The sequence below is a fragment of the Pezoporus occidentalis genome, unplaced genomic scaffold (genome assembly GCF_034315485.1).
Source record: "Pezoporus occidentalis ecotype Australia unplaced genomic scaffold, CSIRO_AGI_Poc_V1 ctg3, whole genome shotgun sequence".
NCBI lineage: Eukaryota > Metazoa > Chordata > Aves > Psittaciformes > Psittacidae > Pezoporus > Pezoporus occidentalis.
This window is the reverse complement of record NW_026914940.1, coordinates 4,332,337-4,352,787: the sequence shown is the minus strand read 5'-3', so window position 1 is coordinate 4,352,787 and position 20,451 is coordinate 4,332,337. Positions and strand designations below refer to the sequence as shown.

The 20,451-nt window shown below is 41.1% G+C and overlaps 1 protein-coding gene across 6 annotated transcripts in view; it reads right to left on the bottom strand.

Moving 5' to 3' along the window:
* Window positions 1–20,451, bottom strand: part of COL22A1 (collagen type XXII alpha 1 chain) — a 223,280-nt gene that overhangs the window by 143,604 nt on the left and 59,225 nt on the right. For 5 of the 6 annotated variants that reach the window (XM_062626970.1, XM_062626972.1, XM_062626969.1 and 2 more), the window contains one exon: window positions 13,934–14,008. In XM_062626970.1, the coding sequence (XP_062482954.1) occupies window positions 13,934–14,008 (75 nt within the window). Of the gene's footprint in view, window positions 1–13,933; window positions 14,009–16,372; window positions 16,456–20,451 lie in introns of all 6 variants that reach the window. The other variant, XM_062626973.1, reaches the window with a different exon arrangement.

Here is a 20,451-nt window from a genome sequence, read left to right as displayed (position 1 = left end):
TGTTTGCTGCGATTTCGTAACAACAGGCAGTTTAGAAAGCCTAAATAACACCATGAAACATATGTAAGGTTATTAAAACTGCATTGCAAACAGAACTTCCTGTAATGAAAATAACTCACGCTCACCATTTATTTATAGTCAAGATTGGATAAAGCACAAAGGTAAATCATAATAGAATATTTCTGATTCAGCTTATGGATTGGGAAATTGCAAATTACTTGACATATTTTTCATTAAAGGGGCTTGCTCTTTGGAAAATGCCAGGTAGATCCATGGGAAGTTAAGCCCTAGATGTGTCAGAATCCACACCCAAAACTAGCAAATGGTTTTGTTTTAATCATGCTATTAATTTATTCTGTTCAGATATTGCCTCCACTTTTCTTAGAGGGAGCTATGAAACAAACGAATTCCTGGTCGCAGAGCACTTCACATGGGGTTCATCTGGCTAAATGTCAGCTGTCTAGACAGGGTAATAACAGTGGCTGTCATTCAGTTAGGCACAGAGAGTCAAACACAGGCGCTTCTAGGGAAAGATTAATCTCACACTAAAACAGAAGCCAAAAGTGCACGTTTCTCTTCATTGACATAAAGAAAGCTTTGGATGCTCAGGTAGCATGCTAACCCTCACCTGCTAAAGGTTTACTGCTGGTGAGACAACCTCCAGATTTAGATACTTCATTGCCAACCAAAGCCCCATGGAGGTAATGGACACTGCAGATGCTGAAGGAATTCACTAGCATTACAGAAAATGTGGCATCAGGCTATACACTAAACAGTGAAGAACTGTGCTGAGGATGAGATACACCTCACCTAATTTTAGCTGTCTGAAAAGGAGATATCTGATGTTTGCAGGTTGCCTCGGTTCCATTGTTGGTCAGCAGAGAAATGTAGGAGTCTCTAAGAAGACAACTGATTGTATGTCTGAGATCTACCTAAAGATAGACTGAAACACTACTTGGCAGAGCCTCCTTCCTTCCATTCAGCAGAATGGGAGTCCTTACAAACAGTGATTTTCAGACTGCTGAAGCTGGGTGAGATATATTCTACTCATAGAAGATGTTATCTATTTGGCGCAGTGAATGAAGTGGAAAAGGAAAAGATAGTTAACTAATCATGTAGAACTTATATTTACATTTCTCATCTGCCATCAGGATTGAAAAAAGGTTGCAGATTTTTACATTCAGATTAGCAATATCTTAAGTTTGCTATCCTGACCATTCATTGGAAAAGTCTTGTTAAACAGCTACCATTTTGTTTCTAAGTGGGAGAAGAAACAAACCAACCCCAAGCATTATAATTTGAGCTGAGAAACTGGTCAAGAAGATTGCCCAGGTGGGACTGGAAATAAGATACTGAGGAGAACTTCCAAATGAATTTGTGCTTTAAAGCAACTTCTCAGATTGTTTCAGCTGAAGGATCAGAAAATTTATATTGTTGTTATTATTATTATCATTATCATTATTATTATTATTATGTTTACTTCATGTGCCCGAAGCACTGGATTGAGTATATTCCCTTGCTGACTTTAGGGCTGGACTGGGATTGTGAAGAAGACAGCATGGTGCTTTTAATTTAGTCTTGAACCACAATATTAATGTAAAAAATAACTAATGTTGTAGTCATTTCTCTAATGCTTGAACAGTGTCTGGCTGCCAACAGTGCAGTGGAAACAGCTCACTTAGATCTTTCCCTGAACATCTCATTGGCCATTTAGTCTGTTGTACAGCATCTCTGGGCTGGAGTGACAGCAGATATATAGTGGGTTTTCCACCACCAAGGAGAGCCCACATTGCTAGTGCCATAAGGAAAATGAGATCCTACACATAGCTTCCCAGTCCTCCCTACAACTGAGATGGAAAAGAATATACCTGCCTAACTTGGCAAGGACAAAGCTACTGTTATCTATTGCACCACACTCAAGCACAGGTTTAAAGGGTTGCACTTTCCTGTTCTCAGTTGCTTTGATTTAAAAGGTGTTTTTTTGGAGTACCAGGGCAGGTCTGGTTTCCCAGTTGCCTTATAAACTATTTAATCAGTAATGCCATAAATACAGCGATTAATAAGATGAATAATGCTCTTTGATCATAAGCCTCATACTACATTATAGCTACTAAAACAATATGGGGCCACTGAAACCCTCTAACATGATTACATCTCTTGAAAAGCAGCACACCCTAATGCATTAAGACTAAAACAGTGACCTGAAAGAGAAGCTCAGGTTCGTAACAGCATATTTGGCTTGGAAAACAATTTCTTGTGCACTGCTCTGTTAATCAAATCGGCCGAATGCCTCTCTACTTGCAAGTAATAACTCCCTTACAGGAAGCAGCCCATTTGTCCAGAATCAGAAAAACACACTCAGATCTGCCTGTTACAGGAAGAAGATGGCAAAACTTGGCACTAGACAATAAAGTGTGACCAAAGGATGATCAAATTATTTGAAGACCAGACTAAAGGAGCCATGGTAGGTTGCCCTGAATATGAGTTGGATTTCTGCCTGGTTCCATTAAGGATCTGATATGGATAGCATGGTGGCAGCTAGTGTGCATGATGGGATTTTCCTGTTTGTCCTGTGTTTTGAGGGCAAAAAAATACCCCGAAATTAAAATAGCACCCAAACCCAGAAAACCACAGCAACAAAGGGACATTTTAATAGCCAGAAAACACAGCAGTGTGCACATTTGGAAAGTCTTTTCCAAGTATGATAAGGCCATTGACTTTCTCTTTAGCCTGAAGAACCCTTCTGAAAAAAGTATCCTGCTTTGCATTCCCAAGGACCCCCAGATAACACCCACAGGGGGAACCACTGGGCTCCTGGTAATTGTGAAAGGTTCTGATGAGACCATGGCTCGGGTGGGAACGTGGCAAGCAGGTGAGAAAGGAATCAGGAAAGGCACTGGACATCAGAGCCTCAGGATGTGTTTGGGATATATTTATCATGGAGGATTTCCAGTCACAAGCACTAATATAAAACAAAGCAGCTTTTGCAGGAAATGCTCCATACTCTGGTCTTACTTCACTCTCAGCTGAATTAGCAGCCTTGTCAAAGTACTGATGGAGTGTGACCAACAGCCAAGGTCAGGGAGGTTGCCATCAGCTACCTGAGACAGGTTCTCTGAGACTTCTGAAAATAGCCATCTGTATTGCCTGTGATGAAATAACATATGTTACTTGTACTAGAGGGAAGCCAATGGCCATATAATTTATGGTAGATGAGAGCAGAGTATAAATTCCTAGGAAGAACAATATCACTTGGGAGTGTTTCAGCGAATACCTGATCTTATCAATGTTCTTGCCTCACATTTCTTCAGTCTTGAAAGCTAAGGTTTCATGGATTGCCAGTGTTCACAAGGAAGAACCTGTGTGCTCACTAAACCCTCAGCATCCCTTTCAACACCTCCAGTACAGTCTGCAAGATTATTAGCACTATAAAGAGCCTTCATTTTCATTACTTTAGTTACAGTCTGTGCTAATACATACTTTAAAAGTAACAAAAAGCTGTTATCATGCCATATGTTAAAATTAAATACTGTATTTAACCAGCTATATCTGGCAATTAGCTACCTGAGACCAAAGTGTAGATAAGGGTTATTATTTTTTCTACTGTATCTAAATCTTTGGCATCTTTATCTTCCACAATGCTCTAGGCTGAATAAAAGAGGTGTCTCAGTTCAGCTCTGGGATAGAAGTGTCCAAATTCTGAAGGAGAGACCTCCTACTGCATTCTGCATGGGTTGTAGCTATTGTTATAGTAGCCATCATCTGCTACAGCATTTTTGCTGTTCCTGACATTCGTTTCTCCACAGGAAAGGAAATCCTGTCAAGCACTGGCAGAGTATCAGATTTTAGGGGTATTTTTAAAAGCTCACTGAAGCCTCTGTCTCCAAGGCTCTTCCACCACATTAAATTACTCACATCCGTATCAGTACATCATTGCCCCAGCCATAGTTCCACTTGTCAACAAGAAGCAGTATTTAGGATAGGGCAAGGTGCACACTGATGCTATCATCTTTCAATGGCCTAGTCTTTTGGCATGCTGGCAGGAGGTAGTCAAAAAGCCCTCTTCCTCTTTCTTGATGGCTAGCCACTTGGGTTGGTGAGCTGTCTAAGATGACAACACTGGGGTCAATGTCAAAGCAGCCAGACACCAGGTGCTCTTATAGTCCCTGCATCCCTGAGGGGCACAGGAGCATCATTTGTTTGCTCACGGCAATCTAGGCAACAGGGAAGGTCAGAGTCCTGTAGCTCAGATACTGTTCAGGCCTGTCTCATTGTGAATGATTGTAAAAAGGGATTTGAAAGAAAGTTTTTTGCTGGACTAAATTTTTTTCATCCCTCTCTGGATGTCAAAAGAAGTGATTTCCAAAGACTTAACAATGGATAAGAATTCTGTCTTCTTGCACAGTTCTATTTCCCTCTAACTCACATCTCTGGCTGGCTATTTTTGCGTGGATAATTCACCCCACATCCAGCACTCCCAGCTCAACAGTTTGACTCAGCATTATCAGCCAGCTGTGGTTATCTAACTTATTCCCAAAGCATTAAGAGCTGCACTCTGAAGGAACAAATCTGAGAGATTTACTGGCTGTCCACAAATCCTGTGTGAAGCACTGTGGTGATGACTAAAGGGGTTACACAGGCCATTAAGAATATTAATTTGCTATACTTTTCAAGCATCTTGCAAGGGAATTTGGGGACTATGAAATTTTCCAAAGCCTATGGATTAAAGGGCCTCATGAGGGTTTTAAAGAAGTTCTTGCTGTTAACCAATTGCCCTTTGTTTCCACAGATGTTACAGCTGGGATTTAAGCAGCACTTTGTGCTGACTGGATTTCTTCTCACCAGAGCCACCCGATTTCAGTGGGAGAACAGCTAAGAGCTTAAGCTAATGTTGAAGCACTTTGCTGAAGCACAAGAAACAGTTCTTACACCATCATGAAGGAGGTATCTTCCAGCAAGCCTACTACTTGCTAGGTCATACTCCATAACATGGCTTAGAGATCATTTTAGATGGTATGCATAAAAATTGCAAACCAGATAATTCCTTAGTACATAATGCCACCACTCAGGCTGTTGGTTTACTGTTCCTGGTTTTCTTCCTCTGTATCATGGCACCAGGAGATCCAGTTTCTACTTTTCCTTGAACAAGACACAACAGGCCCGTGCAGACCACAAAAAGATCTTGATCTCAGCACTAGCACCAATCCACTTTTGAGATTATGAGAAACAGAAACCTTACTTTAGGTATATAAGAGTTATAATTCACAAAGAAGCAAGTTTTGACAGGCAGTGAGGCGGTCACCAGTCTGAACTACAGGACCACTCCAGAAACATCAGTCTAAAGCTTCAGTCACAAAGAAGTGGCAGATATAGCCCTTGGTATCTTTACACAGGAAAGAAAAGATAAGACATCAGGAAAGATAAAAAGGATATAAAACTAATAAGAAAATAAGGCTAAGAAAACAGTATGAGAGAGAGGACAAAATGAGAAACAGGTAAGTCAATACACAGCTGTAGCCAACCTGGCTGGTGGAAAGGGGTGCTGTAATTTAGCTCCCAGCCTAGTTAAAAACAGGAAATAAATACATGGCCACAGCAGCTGCCTCTGAGGCAGCACCTTTCAACACCTGAGTTCATATTAACAACACACCACTTCATGTGATGCTTTGTTCTGTTTATCTGCATCACCCGTTTGCCTCTCAGTTTTCAGACAGTTACAAGTAGCGTATTGAAAAACACTGAAAGCTGGTTTTGACACTGGACTCTTTGCCTCATTACTGAAGGCTTTTATGTGTTGGAATCATTCTCCATTTTCTCAGTGATGGACATTTGGCTTTGTGCCACGGGCCTTCTTTCAGCTCCTTTCCTGCTTCAGTGATTTACAAGATTAAACAGGAGTTCATTATTCCTTTGATGTCCTTGTATGCCAGATAGGCTCTCACCAGCTGAACTTACCAGGACTGTTTGTATTAGGTTCTCATTTTAATTAGTTCCTATTTCGAAGACCTCTTTTGAGTTTCCCAGGTGTTAAGGTGCTTTGTGTTCCTCTGGAGAGCTGCAAAATAGCATAACTGCAAACTCATCACTTGGGATAGCAGTGGAAACGGGAGGACTTTGAATAAAGGTTCTGTTGGTAGCACCCAAGGGGACTCCACACATATGTCTGAGACAAATGATAGCGGGTAAGTGTTCATGAGGCCAGAATGAATCACTGAATCATAGAACCACAGAGTGGTTTGGGTTGGAAAGGACCTTGAGATCACCTAGCTCCAAAACCCTGCCACGGGCAGGGATGCCTCACCCTCGACCATGTTGGATGGCATGAATTCAAAATAACAAGCAACAATACTGCTTGCTCGTACAAGAAGCTAGTATTATTTTTAGGTAAGAAAATGTGAGAAAAGTTATTTGAGAAAGAACACCATACTAAGACATAATCTGATAAATTCTCATTGAAATGTCACTATCTGGATTATAAGAAACCCCTAGAAATATGTTATTCATTAAAATGGAAATATTCCTATTAATTTTAGGTGCTATGAGCAAGGCCTTATAAGAAAGCAGGTAGGGACTGCTCTCTGAGGGACTGTAGTGGTTGCTTGATGCCAGATGATCACTACAAACCAAATTAGACCTGAAGGTACACCAAAAACAGAGGATTCCCATCAGACAGACTGATTTAAATCCAGCATTAGGAAACATTTATTGAAACTGCATATGTGTCTTCTTCCCAATAAGTGTGCACAATGCTAAAAGCTTGCATTGACAAGGAATCTATGGGATGGTTTCTCCAGGCACATCTTTTGCAGCAATCAGTCTCTTTCTGAAGACCAGAAATTTCTGGACCCAGAAATATCTGGAAGTACCTCATGGTTAGACAATATATTAGTGTGTTTATAGCCAAAGGATTGGTTGCTTCTTGAGCAATGAATAGTCAAACATTGGTTTTATTTCCTTTCAAATGCACTGGAATAAGAAAAAAATCATGTCTTGCTTAACTTCTAGGAGAAAACAAATAAAAATAGCATTAAAATAAAAAGCCTTTAGGGTTGGATTTTTTTTTACCTTTTCAATAATAATCTGAATACTTCATATGTACATTCCTGTGCAAGGTTAACCTTTGTTAAGTCTTTTATATGAATGTGAAAGTCAGAATTTGTCTTTCACTGGGAATGCTCAGCTTTTACCAGTTTTCTCTCTGCAGTAGCAGATTCTTAAGTAATTTCAGCAGTTTTTCTCTGTGTTTGCTGATGTCTTCGAGTAGCTCAACCAGGCTACCTGCTCCAGCACAGACCTGATGCCTCTCATCTTCAAGTCATTTAGAGTGCCAGAAGTCCACTGAGATCCATGATGCTGGGTAGTAGCTACATCTCTGGCCATATTAAGAAAAAGATTCATTTAAAACATGAGGAGTTTTATTCAAAGGACTGAACCCAGCTCTGCTTGTGACAGTGTGGTTATGTGTACTTTGCAGGATCCTCGAGTATTTCCAGGCTTCTAATCCAATTGCACCTTGGCAGCACCCTATTATCTGTTGGGGTGACTGCACTTTTACTTCTCAACACTTTAGTTTCTGCAGAAGGGAAAATCCCTGGCACATAAACTGAAAACACCACCATCCGCAAGCTGGATTACTGGGGAATCTGGACACCAGGCACACCACAATGCACAGGTTAGAGCTAGCTCATAGGGCTGCAGTGGCTACACTTAGCACTTAGCAGTCACAGTTGACTTATTGGTAATATTTTGCCTGCTTTACCTGGTTTTCTTGGACTTACTGGGTAATAAGACGTCCTTGAACATGTGTGAATCATTTGGCAACCTCTGAAAAACTTCAAAGGTATTTTAAGTGCAGTGATCTAGGCTACAGTGTTGATATTAGCTATTGCACAGTACACAGACTCCTAAAAAGCAAAGCTAATAGGAACTTGCTAGGGTCACCTGCACTGAAGGCATCACATCTACCAGCCCAGAGGACAAATCCAACATATAACACAGGTCCACAAGCAGGGACACCTTCCACTAGACCAGGTTGCTCCAAGCCCAGTCCAACTTGGCCTTGAACACTGCCAGGGATGGGGCATCCGAAACTTGTCTGGGCAACCTGTGCTAGTGCCTCACAGTAATGTGAAAGCAAAATGACTGTGCCTTGGCACAGCAAAGCTTCATGCTTCCTCCCCAACTTCTATAAACGTCGTATCTGCATCCAGTCCTTGCTATGTGTGTGTAAAACTGAGGATGGAGAGAATGGTTGGTGTCTGCACAAATAGCCAGCTTCACCATCACTGCCTATGTGTAGTCTTTCCACTGTGTCCGTGCATCTACTGTCTGAAGACAGTGATCCATTACAAATCTCTGCAGCTATTCATGGATTTTCCACTTGCCTCTGAGGGGCTTCCTAAGGATACTATGAGAGGAACAATACTGCCAAGTGCAAAGGCAGGGCAAAATGCCTGTCACACAGGCACTGCAAAAACACTTTTGTCCCCAGGAAGATATCAGTTTAATGTGCTCTTTCTGCAGGTTCAACAGCCTGGACACTCCAATTTTCTCCTCCTACCATGTGTTTTAGTGGGCAAATATAAATAGTCTCAGGGATATTGTAATTAGCCTGTGAGTCACCGGCATCTCTGGAATGCGAAGCCTGTGCTGCAAACTGCAGGACACTGGAGAAATGCTGCCAGTTAAACACAGCCACTGCAGTCTGTAATTGTAGGGTACTCGTTTTACAACCAGTGCCTTCTTCATAAAATGCCCAAACATCTTTTATAGAGCTACAGAAAAACACAGAAGTCACAAATATGCTGGTGTTTTGCTCATTGTGCAGAGAAGCTTCTGAGATGGGGAAGAGACTTAGGGGTTGAGGTCAGTCAGTGGTAGAACTGTAATGCAATTTCTGCTGCGCTTCACAGATATAGCCTGTGTAACTACTTAGGAGTTCAGGCTTTTACATACCCTCCTTGCTCCACTAACACCATCCAGTGTGGGACGTTTAATGTCCTGCAGTGACTGGAATCATTAACTTCCCCCCAGGGTTAATTTTTCTCAGCACTTCATGGAAACCATTGCAGGTGTTTACTTCTGTGGCAGATTCCCTCTGAAAACAGCACTCCGTATCTGTTGAGTATTATCCCCTCTTATGGATAATGTTAAGGACTAGAGCTCAACCCATTCTTAATTCTAGGGATCATCCAGATTTCTGCAACCAAATCCCATGTCCTGCAGATCTAGTGTAAAATACGAGTAATTGAAATGTAAAGTGCTAAAACATCAGGATGTATAATTCATTTTCAGTGACTTTTGTGCGTTGTTTTGGTGCAATATGATGGTTCATAAAAATACACAAGGGGCACATCTTCAGGGTGCAAGATATTGTCATTGTGTTTTCCTGCCTGGTCATGATTAATAGTAGGCCATAGTCCTTTGTTAAATGCTGATGGAACCAGAATGACAGTTCAGCAATACAAGCGGTATTAAGAATTACAGCAGGGGTTTCAATTCAGGACATATGAGTTAAACCTCCTTTTACTTTCATTTGTCTACTTGATAAAAAAAACATCATGGTACCCACAAGGATGTTGTAAGAATTTTGTTTAAAGTATCATTAAGCATTTCTTTAAAATAGCAGACTTCCTGGAAGAGTTTTTATCCTGGTATTCTAACCTGATTTTTTACTTTCTTTCAAAACTCCCTCTGTAATTTCTAATGCATGCAGCAACATTTATATTCTGAATTTATGTGTTATGAACTGTTAAGCAGATGCTGCTTCACTTCACTGCCAAAATTTGTATCAGTAGTAAAGCTGCCTATATATTCTCACCTCATTCAATCCTATTTCAATGTAGCAGTCCTTACTGAATATTACAGCTCATGATTTCTTATTTAAATACTGTGATACCAGAGGGTCATAGAACACAATCATCTGCTATGAGAGGACTCCTGCCTATCCATCCCTGTTTATCTATCTCCATTATTACTACTTCACTTTTTGTTCCAGTACTTCATATCTCTAACAGCTTGAAACCTTCTTCTAATGTCTTGAATATATCTTAAATAGTTGATACCCATTTCTTGTTATATTCTTTGTCCTGTGATTCCCCTATGTCCCTCCTGCTGATCTCTTAGCAGAAAGCAGTAGTATCTCCCCATTCCACCTGCACACAGCAAGATTAACCAAACCCAGTTCTTTAATCTCCTGTTTGAAAATAGTCTCTCTGGCTCCTGAACACAGTAATAGCTCCTCTAGGCTGAATCCATCTTTCCTGTGCTAAGGAGGTCTGAGCACAGTTCTCCAAATAAGCTGTAACCAAAGCCCTGTCCACATTCATGAACTCTACCCTATCTCTACAAGACCTACTTTGCCTGTGCAATAATGACCTTTGCCTTTTCCCCCAGATGTACAGTTTAATTTACAATCATCTGCTGAGACACCATCAGTTTTGAGACTATGAGTTTATAAAACAAAGTCTTGTTGCTGATCCATAGGTAGCATAACAGACCTTTAAAACTAATAGTCCTAAATCAGCTGGAAAACCCTCCTGGGTTTTTGAGGCCAACCAGTTCCTCCTTCAAGGATATTCTGATTCTAATCTACACAGTAAACTCACAGAGAAGATTAGACCCTGAGGAAGTCCACCCCTGTCTGCTCTCTGACTTGTTATTCCCTTTCATTGTCATCTTCCTGCTGGCCAGTTCCTGGCTCGGTTTACTGTGTTTATTAATCTCTACCCTTTTTCACTTTAGCAGTGACTTTCAATGCGGTAATCCAACAAATGCTTGCCGAAGTCCAGTTAGACAAGATTTACTTAGTTCTGTTTGTCTAAAGAAAAAAATCACCTGTCTTTTGAAAGAAAAATATTGGTTCAGTCTGTTGGCTCTCCTCCAGCTCATAATGTATTTTCTGATGCAGTTATTAATTTGGTTATGCATGGAGCCATCCTCCCTACCCTCACCCTGCTGGCACTGGTGATGCTCTGTGTGAAACAATTGGCTGTGCCATTTGCTGGTGCATTTCACCCAACAAAAATATGGGAAAAATAATTTCCATAATGACTTTTATCCCTCTTACCTTCAATTGTGATGTCTTGTCCTTCTCTGCGATAGGGAATCATAGAATCACAGACTGGTTTGGGTTGGAAAAGACCTGAAAGCTCATCCAGCTCCAACTCCTGCCAAGAGCAGGGACACCTTCCACTAGAGCAGCTTGCTCCAAGCCCCATCCAACCTGGCCTTGAACACTGATGGGGATGTGGCAGCCACAGCTTCTCTGGGCACCTATTCCAGTGTCTCAACACTCTCATAGTGAAGGTTTTCTTCCTAAAGGGGTATTTAAGCTGAGAAGCATTTTCATACAGTCTTCCCTGTCCCCACAATGAGTTTTACATCAGCTTCCACTTGATGGGGCTGCACTTTGCAGCCATCTAGACACAAGCTTGTGCAAGATGTAGCTATGAAGTTCTGAGTTAGGAGCCTTCTGGGCAAGCATCAGCTTTGGTTGTCATGAAGTTTCCAAGTGGAGCACAAGACACAGGCGTTAAATTCAAATCCTTGAGCACGTGAGGCTGTTCCTCAAAACTGAAGTGCAGTCCTCTTTGGGGCAGAATACAAAAGCCTTTCATCAACAGCTAACAGCAAAACACATCCATTTGGAAGATGAAACACAGCACACTGAGCCAACAGAATTTTTCCAGTGACTTTAGCTGGGAAAAGGCAGTGATTTTCTGTTGTAATTGGAGCCAGGGGCTGAGAGTCTTTAGAAAATGCTATAAAGTATGTAAGGAGTAAATGAGGAGTGAAACAGCATTTTGGTCTTATACTGATCAATCTCCAGCAGTACAATGACCCTAAGCAGACCCAGAATATCAATTCAGTTTTCTCTAGGGAAGAGGCTTACATCTTCTAAGTCACCAAGAAGAGGAAGCGAAAAAAAATTGTTGTTGTTTCACCATGTAGGAGTAATCAGAAGCTTCTACAAATCCTCTTGCATTGGTGGAGAGGGACCAGAGTTTCACTTTAATCAAATAGTGTAACAATCCTGTTATTAAGACACTGCATGGCACCGTGTATGCTTGTATTTTACAGTGAACAGAGGTCTCCTAGGTCAAATAAATGACATCCCTATGCTATCAGTCTAACCAGGGGAACAGACATGTTGCAATACAGAAAACTCTGTTTAGATATTAGGGAAAAAAACTATTCAGTGGAATAGTGGTGAAACTGGAACAGTTGTCCAAAGGACCTGTGGAATGTCTATCTTTAGAGATACTCAAAAGTCACCTGTATGAGGTCTGGAACAACCTGTTCTAACTTCAAAGCTGACCTAACTTCCAAGTAAGCCCTGCTCTGAGTGGGAGGTTGGACCAGAGGATTTCCATAGGGCCCTTCCAATCTGAACTAGTTAACAGGTCTAAGAGAGCAAAGTCAAATCTTTTCTTTTAAGTAAGTCAAAAAAAGTTAAATCTATCTTTTAAGTCAAAATGCTGAATATTGACTTGCTTGCTAAGAGGTAAGTGGGATTTGAAGGTTAAAGAAAAAATAAGTCAAATACTTTACAGAAGAGCATAAATATATGCATATAGATATATAATTATACATGCATATGTGTATCTAAGCCTCACTCTACTCAGAAGTTTTGTGCCAGACCTGAAGTGGGAGTCTTCAACAGAAGATAGATTTTTGAAGCCAGATAAAAGCACAGAGTCTATTCATTAGCACTTGAATTAAAATTCAGATAAACATGAACTAGCCATAGCAGCCAGTTACAATGCCATCCTTCTGGAAAGGCGCACATTGAAGATGATCATATTCTATGGAAGAGAGACTTCTGTGTGAGGAGGGACAAAATCCATTTTGATGGATTCAGATCCAGTTTCCACTGCAAATAAGTTCATTCAGAATCAGTAGGGCTATTTGCTGAACAGCTTTACTGTGTTTGCACAGCCCAGTGACCACTCGACTGTCAGAGCAGGTTAATGCAAGACCTAGGAATAGACAGCAGTTGAAAATGGGTGGTTTGGGATTATGAGTTTGGGTTTAATAACCAGAAAATATGTTACCACCTAGCATTCTCACAGGCTTAGATGTAATCAAACTGCAGCCAAAATAAGCTGCCTACAGACTGCACAGTTGGAACTGATATTTTGTGCCTGCAGTGAAAAATCCCCCACTGAAAAACTCTGAGTGAGTGGCAGAGCTGTCAAACCTTGACCATTTCTACTCATAATCAAGTTGCAGAAGAGCCTCTGGCTTCCTACTGCAGCGGCTTATGTTCTTGGGTCAGCCATGGATATTCCCAGTACATCCTTGATGGGCAGGTTTTCTATGCCAACAGCTCAGACAGTCTTGGGGGGCTAGAAAAGAGGCACAGCCATGTATATATCTGACAGACTAAGTCCGTCAGCTGGCTGGCAAGATATATCAGAACTCACAGAAAAGCAGATGTATCACCAGACTGGTTTTCCTCTTGATCTTTCACCAGCATGTCAGAAATTTTGGTTCTTCTTGTGACTTTTTTTCCCTTTTCCATTTTTTTTCCCTTCTATACACATATATAAGGATTTCTTCAGTGGTAATTACCATTGTGCTTGGATGTCTCACAACAATCAAAGTTCTAACTCATGGACATTAAAGTGCACCAAATGTGGAGTGGTAAAAAAAGAAAGTAATTTCCAAAACTTATTGCATTTCTTTATCTATTACACTAAGCTCAATCGTTGTTTTAATTTGCTGTCATATCAAAAGAAAGCTCATGATTATTTTGCTGTTGACTGTCAAGAGGTAACTCTTTTCCAGCCCTGCAGTTTCTAATATACTTTCCCACCACTGGATACATGTTGGAATAAGAAAATGTCAACTAGGAAAGGTGAAACGAATCAGAGCATCACTCTAGAAATGCACAATTATGTTATTTCAAGTAGGAAGTGAGTCTTTTTACCTGGAATCTCATCAGTCCCCCCACTGGTGTGTTTGAATCTGTCTCCTTCCACATGGACATTTGGACAAAGGACATCTGAAAAGCAAAAGAACCAGTACAAAATTATCACAAGTAAACATAATTTTGGAAGCTAGAGAACTAACAAAGGCTAATCTCCTGGGCTTTGTCCAATACTTGCACATGGTCCCAGAGCAGTAATTCTGTTCCCAGTCTCTGCATGCCCTAAATGCCTTTCCTTTATCCTAGCCCCTAACCACATGCTGGGCAAGAGACACAATACACTATGCCTGGTTTTAAGGCACTTTTGGTGACTGACCAGCCAAGAAACCAAACAGAATAGATTAATCTAGCCCACCTTCCTGTATCTTTCTCTCTTATGTGTGATTCACCTGTTAACGTTCCTTCAGGGTCGTGACTATTTATGTGTCTGCAACTTGAGTTTGTTCAAGCAGAAAGTTGAGATGACTAAAACTTTTTATATTCACCCCTACACACAGGTTTCAAAAGAGTAATGAAAAGACCCAGCCTTTGTCAGCCATTTCTTATGCTCCCAATTAGTGTCAACACAATTGCAGGTAAACGCTTTTCTGCAGAGAACTGTCTACCCATCCACCTCCTTCTTGCCATATATTTATAGTAACATATATTTACGCTTTGTTTTCCCAGATCAATGGGCAATTGCATACTTGAAAACAATGGAGGCAGGTAGCCCAAGGAATCAGTGTAATGAGAATATAAAGCTGAACCCTTGGCTTTACACCACCTGCACAGTCCCACATTTATGTCCTTTCTCTAAGTTAAAGAACAACCAGATGGGGACAGCCAAGTCCCACTCCTTCATTTGCCCAGTTGGAGACATGCTAATATACATAATTCTCTGCAGTTGCAGTACTCAACTTGATGCATAATGTACCTAGCATCATCTCCAGCTGGTGTTTAGCACATTATTCCGTCAGTATCATTAATTGTTGTGCTTGTAAAGGAGCACAAAGGACCAAATGCTCCCTAAGGGATGGGGAGCCAGGAACTGAAGGCAATGCCCTCACCAGTGGGACACAATCTCACAGGGGTCTCTGAAGAATTGTTACAGAAGGTCTAACTTGTTTGTGAAGCTACATCCACAATCATGAGGCAAAAATGAGTTTTCTGAGGACATTACCAGTAGGACTTTCATCTCTTCTGCTCATGGCTCTCAGTAAAAAACAATCCAATATTCCATAGTGTTTGCTTAAGCCTAGCAATGAAACCAGGTATTTTTCCTGCTTTATTGTGCTAATAAATATACAGTCTAGCTTATCAACTGCAGGTGAAGCACTCAGTTCAGTGGAAGAAACAGGGACTTTAGTAGACATTGCCAGAAGCCCCAAGAGCCAATGCAGCAATCGGAAACAAATGCATTCAACCACTCCTTTGCTGCAGCAGTGAGTGAGGCCAGAGATTGGTTACTCATGCAAGTAATTGTTTTCCAGGGCATTTCAGATGTTCTTTGGACATCTTTAGGGGTGCTGCTTCCATAGATAAAATTCAGAATAGTCACTTCTTTCTTCTATTCACCACACCAAGAGCCAACACTGAATGATACATCACTCAAACATGCTTATATCCTAACATCCGACATGAAAACATGTGGTACTTTCACCCCCATCAGAGGTCTGCACAACTTCCCAATGCAACACCTAAGCTCTTACTTTCAGGGTGAACTTTAAAAGCTAAAAAACTTTTAAGCCATTAAGGTTTGCAAAAGCCAAATTTAGGCCCCTTCTATTCCCATTCCAACCTAAGCTGTATTGACAAAATATTTGCTTAGAAGTGTCAGAAGCCCTGTGCAGATGTCACACTGATCCTTTAAATGTTGGCTTTGCTAACAGTGAATGCTGTTTTGGTTACAGGCACCGAGTCAGTGCAGTAAACAGCACTTCTGAGCCCCAGTCTTGGAACTAGAAGGTATGTGGCTAAATAAGTAAAGTAAGTACAGTATGACAAAATAAGGAATATCAGAAACCAAAACAAGCCAAATTTCCCAGTAAAGAATAAACAAATGGAAGGTATGAATAAAATCACAAAAATATATCATTCACCTCTGCTTCCAGGACTCCTGAAAGATACACAGGGAAGAATAAAACACCTCAGACGCAGCAGCGTACATCTTCGTGCAACAAGGATGTAATGTGTGATGTATAGGTATATAAATTATCACTCCAATCTCTAATGACATCAGACAATCTCCACCAGGTCCAATTAGAATGAACCATGGCTTTCTAGCAGGGAAGTACGAGCTACTGAAATCCTCCTGGTTTTAGCTCTTGTTTTGGAACTTGGACCATAAAACAAACTTATGTGCTTGGCCTTTGTTCAGACCTCTCTTGCCACAAGAAACAGAAATTCCAACCTTAATATTATTCACTTCTTCCAGCTCTGTCCTTTAAATCTCTTTATTACCTCTTAAAGAACTGTGGCCTGACTTTGGCCTTCATTTGTAAAATGCCCTGTGCTCCTTTTGGCTTCTCCCTTCCAGACTGCATCTAAGGCACAAGCATAAATTGTCCACAAGGGAAAGAAAATCATTGCAGTGCTCACTTCCAGTTACAGAATAACTCACAGGGGCACAAAAGAGGTTAGTGCTTTCCCATCTAAGTTAGCAGCACCTATGATTGTGTCCAAAGGAGCAGTGGTGCCAGACTGATAGCACAACAATCAATCCCAACCAGCGAATAGGTCTCATTGATACACCCAAGCGTGCATTGATATTGAAGGCAATACTAAAGCTGTTCTTCTCCTATGAAGCCTTTCTATGAGAGCCCTCATATAGGTGAACATTTTATCATCAAAGAGTGTTTATGCCTATTCTTTCTGCTGCTACCAGGACAAACTTTGTGTGAAAACTAGCAGTGCTTGGAGGACTTACAACAACGAGCACCTACTGCTAATGGCAGAAAGAGTATTAAAATCTTCACTGCAGCTACACCTCCTCTAATTTGTAAACACAGGTTTGCAACAGAGAAGATACAACTGGCTGACCTGAGCTTTCAGGCACTGGTCCTTGCTACATCCTCTCCCATCCAATTCTATACAAGCTTGCAGTTCCTTTAAATATATTATTGTTTAAAACTACTTCCTTGTCATCAACTTTAGGCAGTTTTTGCTTCATCCACAAATTTCATCAGCAAAGATTTTGCATTTATGTCTATGTGGTTCATGGAAATTTTTAATAACACCAGAACTGCTATAAATCCCTTTTACAGTTGCACTAGAAATGATGACTTTCCATTGACACTTGCTACGTGAGATCAGTCAGCTCTTAATCCATTGTACATTGTCACTTTTTAATGCAAATGTTATTGAATATGCAATAACAATGCATAAGAACAAAAGTATTATACCCAGGTAGTTACCATATCAACCGAACTGTAACTCTCCACAGAAAGAAATCAGCTTTGTTAGAGATGACCTCTTTCTCCTAAAATTATAATCCTTAAATAAGGATACATAATAATTCTCATTCTGTAATGCTGCATTCACTGTTTTTGCCATCAGTTATTATTTTGCTGTGAGTGAGATCAGGCAAGCTGGTCTATAGCTATACATATGAATCATTTTCCCTTTTTTTAGAGTGTTACATTATCATCATTTCGAAGTCCCATAATTAGTCTTGTACTAGCCAAGTTATATCCATACAAGTTTTCAGCTGACACCAAGCTAAGTAGTGTAGCTGACACCCCTGACTGACAGGATGGCATCCAGAGGGACCTGATCAAGCTTGAGAAGTGGGCCCATGTGAACCCCATGAGGTTCAGCAAGGCAAAGCTCCATTTCAGTGGGAACGCACAAAGAACTGATGCAATGCATTAGGTACTGAGAAACTCTAACCTAATCTGAGCTATTTACAGCCCCCACAGCTCTCTTGAATGCCAGGTTTAGGATGGAATGCACCACTCTCTCTCTGCATTGAATATTGACAGAACTTGACTATCATCTCTTTTGAAACAGATGCTTCACTTTAAACCAGGTAAAGTTGAGTAAGGCAACTCCCATCATAGATACACCTAAGCATCTGAAGGACGTCGGCCTTCCTGTCCTTCATAAAACCATGAAATCCTCTTCTGAATCCTGCCCAGCACTGAACAAGCTGACTTGGTTTGTATGAGCTTCTTGTTCAAGGAAGCACAATGTAGTTTTCTGAAACTGATGTAACTGCAGATAACAGCCTTTTCTGTAAGCAAAGCATACTGAGGTCTGTTTGATAAGAACAAGCCATTTAAGCCTCACTTTTACGTATCATCCTGCAGAATATTCCCTATGAAAAAATCCCTAAGCTGTCAAATACTTTAGAATTAAAAGAGACAATACATTTTACAGAGTATGTGCACTGAAAGAGACATGTCAGAGGATCATGTCATCTCAGGAATTCTCACTAGTGTTAAATTAACATTAATTGTAGTGAAACTGTACTAACAGGGCTGCAAGTTTGGAAAAGAACAATGTGAATGATCTGAGAGTTTAATTCTATTTGCCTCCAAGCCATTCCACAAGCAAGGCAAAGGAAAGGGAGAATAAAAATGGAAAAAGAAAATGAGAAAAGAGCAGAGAGAAATAGGTGTGGAGGAAGGGAAGGGGAAGGGGAAGGAGAAGGAGAAGGGAAGGGGAAGGAGAAGCAAAAGGGGAAGGGGAAGAAAAAGGAAAATGAAAAAGGAAAAAAAAAGGGAATGGGAAAGAGAAAGGGAAAGGGAAAGGGAAAGGGAAAGGGAAAGGGAAAGGGAAAGGAAGCTCAAACTGACTGACCATTGAGTGCCCCCTCTCCCCACAGGTTTATGAAGCTTCATTTCTATTTGTACTATAGGAAGAGCATAACTACTTGCAAGACCTGCCTTCTGCATGAGCCCAAGCTGAGCAGCTGTTTCCCAAAACACAGTTTTGAAAGCATCTCCCTCACTTGGAAAGCTTGATTAAAGTCACAGCGTTATGTCCATTATAGAAACCCCTGGGCAGGAGCAGTGTGATCCTGCTGTCCCTTAGGGCTTCCTACTGAGAAACCTTCCCAGTAAAGTGCTACCCCCAGCTGCCAGCACTCCATACTTTTGCCCTGAGGACTCTGCTGAAGCAGTTTCTTCATTTTCATTTTTATTCTTTCAAGAATAAGAAAGCCCTGAGCTGCCAAGGGCTTCTCCAGGGACCTGTGTATAATGAATGCTGAACAAGTGTAGCTGTCAAGTTACAAGGATAAAGCAGAGAGGTGAAAATAGGAGCACAAGAAGGTTAAAGCAAACATTATTTATTACCCTGTCTTAGGATTCCAGAGTCTCAGCAGCACCCAGCTACTCTCTGCATTTCCACCATTACTCCATTCCCATATCTCTACTTCCTCTGACAGCTATCTTTAGCCCATCATAAATTCTATCCAAAGTTAAGGAAATAGCCTGGCAAATGAAGGTCTCACTAAATCATAGAATCATAGAATGGTTTGGGTTGGAAAGGACCTTAAGACCATCCAGTATCAACCCCCCTGCCATGGAAAGGGATTCCTCTCACACTAGACCATGTTGCCCAAGGCTCCATCCAACCTGGCCTTGAACACTACCAAGGATGGAGCATCTATCAGTTCTTTGGGCAGTCTGTTCCAGTGCCTCAACACCCTCACAGTAAAGAACTTCTTCCTTATATTTTGCCTGTACTTCCCCTGTTTCAACCCATCACCCCTTGATCTGTCACTACAACCCCTGATGAAGAGTCCCTCTCCAGCATCCTTGTAGGTCCCCTTCAGATACTGGAAGGCTGCTATGAGGTCTCCATGCAGCTTCCGTTCTCCAGGCTGAACAGCCCCAACTTTCTCACCCTGTCTCCGTACGAGAGGTGCTCCAGGCCCTGATCATCCTCATGGCCTCCTCTGGACTTACCCCAACAACTCCATGTCCTTCTTATGTTGAGGACACCAGAACTGTAAATGCAGGTCTCCCAAAACTTTAGATCAGACTTTAAAATATTTGCAAGGAATAGCTCTTCTTTAGCCACTGTCCAAAGATGAACTCTGAATCTTGTATGCTTTTCAGAGCTGAACCATAACAACCTTGCAAGAAAGAGAGATTTGGGGGATATAGGAGTGGGAAGGCACCCACATAGAGCAAGTTTCATTTTTGATGTAGTTAATATTGACACTTTTCCCACTGAAGCCTACACTAAAGGGAAGGGCCTGGTGATAAGATTTTTCCTTAAGAAGATTTCATGAAAGCAGTTTCTCAGAGGAGCTTTCTCAGACCCCATTAGTTCTGCTCTTCAATTATTTAGACAGCTCACTGTGCAACAGTTCCCCCAGCACACTTAACTCCCTGCAGTCACTTGATGATGAAAGTGATGCCTATATATAGCACTACCTTTATATGTTCTTTTGTAAAACACTGTATATGGACCATTATGAAGCCTCAGCATTTAAAGAGGTGGGGTGTTTTTTTTCTCACTCTTTTAAAAATACTTCTTCTTTTAAAACACCTCCACACTCTGTCCATATCCACTAAATGCTTTTGGCA